Source organism: Alligator mississippiensis, chromosome 5 (genome assembly GCF_030867095.1).
Source record: "Alligator mississippiensis isolate rAllMis1 chromosome 5, rAllMis1, whole genome shotgun sequence".
Classification (NCBI taxonomy): domain Eukaryota; kingdom Metazoa; phylum Chordata; order Crocodylia; family Alligatoridae; genus Alligator; species Alligator mississippiensis.
Window position 1 is genome coordinate 100,691,762 of NC_081828.1, and position 11,816 is coordinate 100,703,577.

General features: G+C 39.7%; 1 protein-coding gene across 5 annotated transcripts in view; it reads right to left on the reverse strand.

The window, feature by feature from the left end:
* Nucleotides 1-275: 275 nt before the first annotated feature.
* The window catches only part of MYO10 (myosin X), a 325,103-nt gene continuing 313,562 nt past the window's right edge, over nt 276-11,816 (reverse strand). For all 5 annotated transcript variants that reach the window (XM_059728622.1, XM_059728626.1, XM_059728625.1 and 2 more), the window contains 8 exons: nt 10,710-10,833; nt 9,364-9,661; nt 7,841-8,048; nt 7,062-7,198; nt 5,735-5,855; nt 2,681-3,133; nt 2,081-2,272; nt 276-1,674 (listed from right to left, as the gene is read on the reverse strand). In XM_059728622.1, coding sequence (XP_059584605.1) covers nt 1,564-1,674; nt 2,081-2,272; nt 2,681-3,133; nt 5,735-5,855; nt 7,062-7,198; nt 7,841-8,048; nt 9,364-9,661; nt 10,710-10,833 — 1,644 coding nt within the window. In that variant the 3' untranslated portion in view covers nt 276-1,563. The remainder of the gene's footprint in view (nt 1,675-2,080; nt 2,273-2,680; nt 3,134-5,734; nt 5,856-7,061; nt 7,199-7,840; nt 8,049-9,363; nt 9,662-10,709; nt 10,834-11,816) is intronic.

Here is an 11,816-nt window from a genome sequence, read left to right on the forward strand (position 1 = left end):
AAGACTCATCTTCATCCATGGTGGTTGTGGATTCTTTGTATTATATGAATCTCTTTTGTTTGCTGTAAAATGTTTCAGCTGATGCATGACATTTGGAAGCTATACTAATCTATATACAACATATATATACTATCATCACTGTACATATCACTAGGTATATACCATCATCCAGTTTGTAGTGTACTCTTATCCTTGCCCCCAGAAAACTGGAAGACAACTACTAGTTCCCCCCACTCCCCAGACAACCCAACAAAGTATTAATGGGCAACAACAAATGCTAACTAGGATACTTTATTGCTGGACTTTGTTTGAGCAAACAGGTGAGATTTCTTCAAGGCTGAAGTTGTCATTAAGGGCTAATACAATTTTTTTGTTGTTGCTCCAGACAGAAGATATCATTGATCCATGTTTTGCCTTACAGTACATTACAACTTCTTCATACAAAAATAAAAGTCCCACAGCAGTTTTACTGCTGGCTGATAGCACTTATTTATTTACATGTGCTTTGTCAAGAACCTTCCTTAGGCAGAAGGGTAAAATAAAGAGGAACAATAGAATAGTTTCACTATATATAACTTTTTTTTCTTCTTGGTTTAATTTCAACTTTGAAGGGCTCTCACCTTTTCTGATTGGTTTATTTTGGAGCATCCAATCAGAGTTCTACAAGGGTAGTGTATTTAATAGAAAAAGTTTAACATTAACCATAAAACTGAAGACAAATTACTGAACATTGTATTGATAATTGTACTTTCATATTAGGGCAATCTATAAATATAGCTTCTTAGCTACAGAACAATTTATAATACAGCAGGTACAGAATGCAAACTTGCTACATATATTGTAGAATGAATGTAATAGTAAATCAGAAATGTATGAAAATCCTGGATTTTTACTTGTTAAAACTGGCTTAAAAAGTAATAGTACAACTGAAATAACTATAAAACTCTGAACTATTAAAATGTACAGAGACTGTTTACACCATTGCACATCATTATTCCCTTTGCTTCCAAGACTCATGAAATATGGAATAAAATTACTGTTTATACAGGTCATGTGCATGCACACACATCCATGAAACAAAACACATTGTTAATAAAGTCTATCAGGAAAGCTGCCAGCAGCCTTCCAATAAAAGTTCTCTCTCCCCCCAACAAACTTAACAGGACAGTAGGTTAGTGCATAGTGGATGAATAAAACTCCTCTTCCATGTTTTCTCAGTGTTTTGAATTGAAAAGAAAGCACATTCCCTTTAACACAATTTAGGTCAATGCAAGTTGGTTTTAATTTCTTAAGGCACTTCATACTGCTTGGATGGCAGCAGACTAAAGTTTTAAGGCATACAGTATGTCAACTAAAGGCAACAAAGCTTTGGAGGTTTTGAAGTCAACAGTTTTAGTATGTGACTATTCAAGTTGATGTTTTACACAGGAGTCCTTAAAAAAATGTGGTTGAAACTCCCTTAGAAAGTCTGCTTCTTGGTTAGCCTTATAAATGTGATCAGTATTTTTAGGCCAGCTGTGGTATGTTCTGGTATTGAGGCACAGTGAGACTGGTTTTGTTTTTTCACCTAGAGCTGCTTTGACTCCCATGACTACTCACTGATCGAGAAGTGCTGTAGCGCTTTTTCACAATCATACTGATATAGGCTTTCATCAGCTTTGCGATGTCAACCACCTGTCAAGAGAGTGCAAATAACCCAAAGCTGTTAGTGATGATCTAATGTGTAAATGCATTTATGTGCACAAAACAGGAGTGAGTAATTTTTATTATCTAAACACGTACAAAAAGCATGTTATTAGCAAATACAAGTACTCAAACACTTATTAGCTTCTGCCCTATTCCTCTTCTTTCTCTCTCTACCTCTTCTTTCTGCCTCTGTCAGAGAACACTACTGAAGTGACATAAACTAAGCATTAGGGACTTTTGCTCTAACATCCCCAGATCTTCTAGATCTTAAAGAGGGTAGGTGAAAAAGCCTATGACATGTTATTTGAACAAGGTAAAAGTATTAGCTGGAAAAAGGGGAGATGGAATTTTTAAAAGTACTTTTAAAATAAAATGTCTTATCCTTCTTCCTTACCTCACTGGTTTCAAAAAGCAGCTCTCTCTCATCCACTATAATCTTGTAGGTATTGGCAAGTGGAGCACCAAAGGACAGAATATGTTCATACTGGAACACTTCTAAAGGCCTGCCTTCCTCACGCTTGTAGACAGAAACAGCATCAGCACTGACTCCCAACCACAACTCTTGTGGAAAGCCTCCTTCTTTGCACTAGTGAAAGAGTATAAATGAACGTTAAAGAAAACTTGGAAAAATCACTTGTCTTCTTCTTTGCACCCAGTCACCACCACATAATACAGCAGTCAAAGACCACATAAAGGCAGTATGTGTTTAACATGACACTATATACAAAGTTTTCTAATCTTTATGTCACCTACTTTTCAGGGAGACAGTTATCTGATCTTTTACAGCATTAATAAAGGACTTGTATATCAATGTTTGCAGTAAGCATGAGAATGAGAATTTCTTAATTAGATGGTCAATATTATGTCATCCTTCTCTCTCCCCATAAAAATTAGCAATACCTTTAAATAATATACACTGGGGGCCTAGTCATTATGCCAGAACAGTGGCAACACTAAAATGGGTCACTGGCTGTATCCAATGGGTTTTCCTCACCTCCACATCAAAGAGTGTTGATCCATAGCCAGGCCACTCCTTAATCAAAGTCATGTACTTGGCCATAGCCTGTTCTTGATTCATTCTCTGCAATTTTTTCCATTTGTCAAGAATACTAGTTCTGGCACCTGAGACTTCCTCTCTGATCCACATATCCACCATCTGTTCCTCCTCGATCTTCTGTTTGCTGATAGAGCCACTGCGGAAACTCCTCCTCAGTGTTCCTTCAAGAAAGCTTGCCCGTTTCCTCTCAATCCTCTCAACTGGGGTAAAGTGTTTAGTAGAATACGTAATACGAGACTTCAACCTTTGCAAGGGGTAGACTTCCTCTATTTCTGGGATGGTTGTATGTAGGGAGTAGTCTCCTTGTAGGTACTGGAGTCGCAAGGCAGCAAGCACTTGGAGGGTTTCTTCAGGAGCAGGGTAGTGTCCTCTGATTACTGCTTCATGAGCCTGATGGAAAGATGAATGAGGTGACTTTGTGAGTGTGCAAATTAAGTAGGATTTTTTAAAAAAAATTGATGAAGTGATGAAGTTCAAACCTGCATGGTATGCAACGTGAATTAACCAAACTAACCTGGTATCTTAGAAACCTGGTTACATAGATAAAAGAAGCATGGAAAAACTTATCCACCTGGACTTCAAAGCATTTGATACAGTGCCACATGGAAAATTATTAGTAAGTTGCATAAAACAGGGATGGTGCAGGAATAAGGTGCATAAGTAACTGACTAAACAGGACAGCTCTTGTGAAGTTACAGAACACCTGATTGACTATACAGCGTGCTAACAGTTAGCAAAGCAATACTGAAGCAGCATCTTCTGCAAGGAGACTGCCTTCTATGTACAGTTGCACTCATTTGAATTGCAAACTACACAAATGCCTGCCTACAGTTTGGATCAGTAGTACAATGTGATATTTCAAGACAGCACTTGAGTTTCTTTCTCATAGGTTATATTATCTCAAGGATTTTCTTCTTAATTATTTGAAGTGTGTGAATCATAAATCCAAATGAGTGGGACAAGAAATATAAACCTGTAACAATATGGTGAATAGGAAACCCAAGTCACTGGCCACTTCCAGGAAATTAGATTTGCCCCACCCCAAATTGAAGCTTCTTGGGACGGGTATTCTTCAAATAGGGGTGAAACAGTCTTGACACAACTTTAAAGTGGTTGCTAGATGAAGAAAACTGCCTATAGAAAATATCTCTTGGCCATTGACATCATGCCACGGTTCATTCCCTTCCCTCCAACCAAAACCTGCCATATTAAATACAAACACAAAGTAGTACTGGTAGATTGGAGTGCTCATTACCAAGGGAAAGTAACTACCTTCTGTCAATATGAATTTTTATAATTAATTTCCAACCACAAATCCATTTAGCTTTTACCAGTTGGTATTTTTGCAATAATAAACCCCACTTTGGGCTAAGAACATCATATTCATCAGTCAGGTTCCTACTTATCATTGTAATCTATTGGTTATGGGGTTGTGGGGAGAAGGCAGCCTTGGCTGTCTGATTACAGAACCTATTAAACTCTAATGTAATCCTGAAAAATGGAAGGACTGTGGTCTAATGAGCTGCCTGCACGTGCCAGTGTCAGTTTTGATGTCAAAAGTTGGTTTGGGGGTTTTAAAAGTTTCCTTGGAGATGCATTATTTCCTTTCAGTTTTTTATTTTCTGTTTCTTGGGCTCTCTTAATTATACACAGTTTAATGCAGACATTCCTCCCCCACCAGCTTCTCACCCATGGCAGCTTGTGTCATGACTGCCTACAAAATACAAATGTTTGTGAGGCACATGTAAAAGAAGAGGTGGTAAAGATGAGCTACAATCAAAAGTGAATGGAAAGGGCAGCTTTGTTCTCAGCTTGCATTAAATGGGGCAGCTCCCCTGAAACTACTTCACCAGTCCAAGTAGCTGAGGGCCTGGTCCAAAGTATGGATTGTTTCTTCCAGTCAAGTAAGTGTAGCCTACAGGAATCCCAGAGCATCTCAACTGGTGTGCGACTTGCATACTGAGGAAGTAGAAGATGTGAATGTAAAGCAAGAAGAAAGAGGGGTGGGAAAAGGACATGTAACATGAAGGGTGCAGAGAAGCTGTAAACACCTTTGGCTCCTGTTACCATTTCTCCTCACCTTTTGGTATGTAAACTTCCTCCAGCTTAAACCTGAGTGAGCCGGGTTCAAATGTGGCCTGAGAGTTATACTCTGCTAACTGTTTGGGAGACTGGGGGAAGGGCCATCTCTGGGGGCAGGGGGGGAATTGAAGCGACTGCCCTAGGGCCTGTGCTTTGGGGGCTCCGCCAAGCCGGGTGGAGCTGCACAACAATTCCGCACAGCCGCCAGCTTTACGTTTGGCCGTTAGGCACCCCTTCTCCTCCGCCCGCTGCCAAATCTGCCGCTGGCTTCCTTGCATCTGAGGGCAGGGCCCCGCACAAGCTGATTTGCCCTGGGTCCCGCACCCTGCTCAGATCATCTCTGACTGGGGGAATGCAAAACTCCAAGCTACTGGACATGTTCAAACAGATCAGGTCAAAGTAGTGTGTCAACTGAACCATCTCTGGATACAACACAACTACATCAATGTAATCAGCCTTTACACCAGAGTAAACGAGCAGACACAGGACATACAGCTTTACACCGGCAGAAGTTCCTTGCTTCTGGTGTATAATCAGGTTGAAAATATAGAGATTTAAATGTCAGCCAGTTTGGGAGAGCTTTTAGATACAGACAAATAGACTATTATGTGGTTCCCTGCCACCCAGTGGCAAGATGCTGTAATAACCACTGCCTGCAAGTTGTAATCTTGGACACCTGTTGTGGGTCCTGCTAGAATTTACATCATTGTATAAAACTGATATAAGTTACATTGCTAGAAATGTGTCATGTCCAAGCTTTCTGACTTGCTTCTGAATTTGACTCAAAGACTTAGCAAGGTAACATGTATCTCTGGGAACAAACTCTTTTCCACACTGAATGGCAGGCTAAGTTAACTTGTCTCTATATCCGACTCTCCTCTCCAAAGCAAAATATATCTAGTTACTTACCTGTTCAAACATGAATGCAAATTCCACGCTGTCCTTTGGCACATTTTCTGTGTCCAGGAAACAGTAAAGCTTGAAGTAGAACTTCCATGGCATATCCCCAACTTCTGAAGCAACAGCAAGCCTAGAAACATATGTATGGAGCAGACCTGAGTGACCAAAACTATGTTTTATGTTGACAAGACATGCAAAGCTTTGTTACACTTATTATAGATCTGGAGTAGCTATACTGATGTCAATGGAGTTATTCTGGACTTGTGCCATTATAACATGCAGATCCAGCACTTCATCCAATATTTTGGATTTGCTTTAAAAGGACGACTTGTCATGGCTGCATCTTGCAGTCAGCCTTCAAGAAGTTCCAGGAATTCTAGTGGTTGGTTCAGATCTGAGGCAAAGACCACCAATCTAACGAACAAAATTCTGAACTGATCCCCGGGACAAAAAAAAGTGACAAAAACACCACCAACACCAGAAAACATGGGTCCTGACCACAAATTGAAGCTGGATGGAAAACCACTATAAAGTTGTTACGCATTTTCAAGCATTTGCCTCATAGCTGGTTAGCTCTTTTTATAGCTAGAGGAACATTTTTATGGCGTGATAATTACTTTGCATGTGTAGCTGGTCTAAATTTATTTTGTGATTCACCAGTTACTTGTGTGATAATTACTTTGCACATGTGGTCGGTCTAAATTTATTGCACAATTAAGCAGTTAATTGTGTACTATGTGTAACGTGGCAGGGACCTAAGCTTGGTTAACAGCTGAAAGGCAGTGATTACATTAGAAGGTGCTGCAATTATATTTGCATTTTAATGATATTTCATTACATTTCTAATGTAACAACAGTTGGAAAGCTTGTGTACATTTACTCTCAGAAAGGTTACATGACATATGTGATTCAAACAGCAATGACTGCCTGGACCCCTGCATATATGATTTCTCCCACCAAAACAGCTGCACCACTGTTAATAATGGTGGGACATTTTAGAGAAGAAAAGCCTGATGTAGATGCAATGTGGAAGAGGGGAGCCAGTAGTGACAAGACAGAAAGGAAAAGGAATTTATTAGACAAGAACATACAAAACTGATGAACAATGAAAAATTTGTACTTCACTGTCAATTGTAATGAGGAAATCTAAGCATGAGTTTACAAGCACTTCATTAATTCTTCTAAGAAAAGATGCTGTTGTTTCAGAAACAAAGCATGTAGACTGTAGCTGCCTCACCACAAATGAGTCATAAAAAGAAGAAAATTCAGCCTGCTGCTGATGTTAGGAAGTTTCTTTATTAATTGCTGCTAGTAGTTGAGGGAGAGATGCACTCACTTTTCAAACTTTGCCAAGACATCAGCCACAATGGTCCTGCTTTCAATTGCTTTATCAGTAGTTCCATTGTGTTCAAACAAGGCAAACATATTTCTGCTATCCTCCATAGCCAAGCCTCGAATTAGCTTTTCGACAACCTAATGAAAAACTTTGTTAATGCTATAACAAAAAAGTTGTTAGTTTTTGAGGGTAGGTAAGTTAAACAAAAGAAAATTAAGAGCTAAGAGTTACGTTAGGATAAAAATATGGCAGATACCATCTAGTTAGATTCAACAGCTGTTTTCTCCAAATACTAGTCTATATCTCCTCCTTTAGCCCTAGACGTTATTTAATTATAACAGTACCTCACTGCAAAACCATTCCAAATTTATCTCACAATCAAGTTTCTGAGATTTCAGCGTTACAACTGAAGTTTTCCAGTCTTTGTGACCAACCTGTTCTTACCGACCCCAGAGCATAGTGGAGTCACTCCTAAGTCAAGTTGGGGGTTGTTTTGGGGGTTGAAAATGGGTTGTTTGGCTACCAATCATCAGTTGGCAGACCCTCCAATCAGAAAATGGCTTCCTGAGCAGAGGACCCAGCAGCATGTCTCTGAAGAAACGTGAGAGTCTCACCTCTCCTGAAAGACGTTGAGAATTCCCATCTAGTGGGTCAATCTGTACCCCAAAACTCCCTAATGCATCAAGAGTCTGAGAGAATTACTGGCTGAAACTACTGCATACCCTCCAAACACTTAGCATTTGTCCCTAGGAGGCTTTACAACTAACACTTCCTCTCACCTCACCAGCTGTGGTGTGGGAATTGATTGTGATTTTGCAGGAACCACCACCGTGACAGTAAACTGTAGAAGTCATTTCCTGCCGGCTGATCAGGGCTTCTATTTCATCCCGTGATGGCACAAACTCTCTGCATTTGGTTTTTTTGAGAGACTCGTACGTGAAGAGGGCGTATTTCTCCATTTCAGTTCCTGGAAACTGATCTCGTACCCTACAAAACAAATGGTGTGTTACCACCAGCTGATAAAATGGAAGCTCTGAGGGAGCCCTGAGGACTCCCTGGTCAAATGACCCCCAGGACTTGGAACCAGGACACTGACCTATTGCCTCACCAAAGCTTTACTGCTACTGCTGGGCAATCCTAACAGAAGCTACTGTCAGTGACTGCAGTCATGGGCCCAGAGTATAATGATGACCTCATCTAACTACATCATGATATATACTACAGATGCCTTGTCTCCATTAGGATTTCACAACAAGATAACTACTGTGTTACCCTATTGTAATAAAATCACATCTTTGGCAGTGAGAACATGCCTTGATCACACACTGTTTTCCTCAGCAAGTTTCTTGCCCTGAAAAGAAACAGTATGAAAATCCCAAGAAAAATCAGTCCTGACTATTAATTTATTCATAGATTGTTAGGGGCTGGAAGGGACCACGCAGAACACTGGGTCTAGCCCCCTCACTCTAGGCAGGAAGAAAACTGGAGTCAAGTGACCCCAGCGACATGACTGTCCAGTCTCCTCTTGAAAACCACAAGGGTAGGTGACTGCACCACCTCTAGAAGGAGTTTATTCCACAGTCTGGACACCCTGACTGAAGGAGTTTTTCCTGGTATTAAGCCTGATGCAGCCTTCCAGGAGTTTCTATCCATTTGTCCTGGTCTTCCCCAGGGGTGCTCTAGTTATGCAGAACTGACAGTTAGTAGAGATACTAAGTTACTGGCTACAACAACGGGGATGAGGGTCAGGACTTCTGCTTTCTATTCCTGGCTTTGCTGCAGACTCCTTTGAGCTGTGTTGTACCAACAGATGCTTGTATTGGTGAGTCCCATGCAAAAAAACTCAATGGATGTGAACAGGACAATGTGGGTAAGTCACTCAACCATGCAACTCCTGCACAAATATGACACTTCATAAATATGAATGACTTGCAGCATGGAGATTTTCCATGCTCTCCTCAACTGTAAAATAAAGCAGCATGTGCTATGAGAGGTAGGTTGGAAGTGTGTGAAAAAGACATTGAGATTCCTGGATCTCAAGTACTATGCAAGAGCTGTAAAAGGATTACAACTACACTGTAAAACCTTGAAAACACGTCAATTAAAAGTGTTAATCAAAAATTAATCAAAAACAGATGTTTGAATTGTTGTTTGTTGATTGTTTTATGAAAACCAGAGGAGTATTGTGGCCTATAGAATAGACTAGATGTTACAGAACAGTTTGAGGAAGTGGATTAGATTTGCTGCTGTTTCCTGGTAAAGTAGTGTGGCCATATCTGAATGTGTATTGTCAAAAACTCACCGTTTGAGATGGAACTTCAGATACTTGACAATGTTGCGGCTGGGCAGGAAAGTGCAGCTCATGCAGGTGAGTATCTGCCAGCTATACAGGTTCCCTACACTCCCTGGGTTTGGTGCCTTGTTAGTCTGCTTGATGAGCTGACAGTAGAGCTCATCTCGAAGTGGTCGTAAATCATGGCCTGTTTGCAGAATACCCTGTATTATAGGTATAGGATCAGTCATAGACTCTAACTGCTGCAGAGAGTTAAATATCTTGATGGCTTCATCCTGGAGAGTTGTGTAGCCTTTGTCTTTCAGCACTGCAGGAAAAAAAAAAGAGATAAAAGGAAGATTATGTAAGAGAGTTGCTGTAACTGAACTAGAAGTTATGGCTTCCTGAAAGAGCCACTCGGTAAAATTCTAGGCTAGACCATATGATTGTAAATGTCTCATTTTGTTTCAAAAGCAACTTAGAGCTGTGCTGAAGCTAGAATTTGTCTCACAAAAAGGCAGACTTGCTGTCTGTTTGCTATAATTGCTATTTTGAAATCTATGTTTAATTTTGAGTCAGAATGAAAATGTTTTGATATCCCCTAAAACACATTTTATCAGTAAATACGGCATGTTGATTAAAGAGCTTTGAATTTGATTTGACTTTCTGAAGAAGCTTCAAGTTAAATTTGTTTATAACACACACAAAAATTTAAAGGGACTTTTTTTCAAAATGAAGTTTTGGCAAAAATGATGAGTTCCATGAAACACAGTCAGATGCTTTTCTTCTAACTCTGTAATCCATACCGCTGAAAGGTCTATTGCTCTCTGAACAGTATCAGGTAAGGAATTCTTGTAGTTTTGTTTACTTTCCTTTCTATGTGTAATTGTTTTTTCCAAGGGATTAACGTTTTGACTAGCTACAAACAAGTTAAATATCTTATTATCATAATTACTGAAACTTGCTTTTTAATACAGGAAAATGCTCTCTGGATTAGTCATCTCTGTTGTTGGCTAGTGTCTCACTCAGCATAGTTAAAAGCACCATGCACAATTTGAGTCAAAGGAATGGAAAGGAATTCTGTACTGACTACCATCAGGACTGCTTGTCAAAGTCTATTGGAAGTGGCAAGTGCCTGATTTTACTGCATTGTCATTACGGAAAATAATGGGGACTTCAGTGCATATAGCTCCACATCTACCCACCTGCCAAAGGAGTAGAGACAATCAGAGGAAGTGGCTGAAGGGATTAACTACCCCAGCCAGTTCGGTCTCTGCCTTTACACATCTTCTGATAAGAACTGAAATTACACTCCCCAGGGTACAGAAAGTAACAACAGGGTAAAGAGGAAGAGTTTACAAGCCTGAAACACTCACAGTTTAGATTGATGTCCCCATATGGCAGTGGCAGCAACGGTGAGTGAAGTGGATGATGTGTATAACGGAGAATAGGATTTCTCTTATAAATCTGTTCAACGACATCAGCATTCAGGCAGTTCTCCTGGGTAAATCAGAGGGGAGGGGAAAAAAAACCAATTCATGATCCATTGTGACTAATAAATCCAGCAATGGATATGTGGGATCATACTGTGGTAAAGAAACTTATTCAACTGCTGTAACCTTTTGTTGCTAAAATTCAGTTGTCTAACCTATAGCAATAAAACCCCTTCAGGGGGTTGGTTGGTTTTTCATTCTGAGAAGTATCTCAGAAATGCCAAACTAACATTTTCATCTCATTGTGATGCTGGAAGCAGCCAAAATTATGTCAGTCTCCAGTGTCCTAGAGATAAATTATTGTGTTTTTGATAAACTGATGAAGGACTCCCTCATTCATAGCCCTAGCCCTACAGTTTCTGCACTTCTACTGAGAAACTATTAATAATATGTTTGGCAAGCTGTTTTCGGAGTTTGACAGGCACGATTAAAGCAGGAACCTTCCAAAGCACACTAATATAAGTAATGATCGTGAGAAGAGCAGGTTATCCCCAGGTCCCATTTACATCAATGAGAGTTTGGGGTTCTCAGCAGTTGACCCCAAAAATGCTTGTATGGCACACACATGAACTATTAAAGTGGCATGGAGGAAAGAATTTCCATTTCTCAACAGTTTTGAAGTTTGTTATTATTCTGTGTCCTGGCATAGTAAGCAAAATCTTTTAAATGTTTTGCTGAAATGGAATTATATCAAAATGTCCCTCTTGCAACTCAAAGGTCAAGTTTTTTATCTTGGTGTTTCTATATGGTCAGAATGGAGATGTCTTTCCTGCAACATTTTGATTATATTTAGTCAAAGGTTCTCCAGTTAGCTCTATTAATCACTCCCTTTGCTTGTTATATATTAAAATACACTGGAATAGGCAATTAATTGGCATAAATGGACATTGCATTTTTTCCTTTAAGGTAACAGTCTCTTTTAGATGTTTTGGGTCTTTAGTATTACTGGGTGTGCTGAATACTATAGGTTTTGTCATATTTGAAGATCTA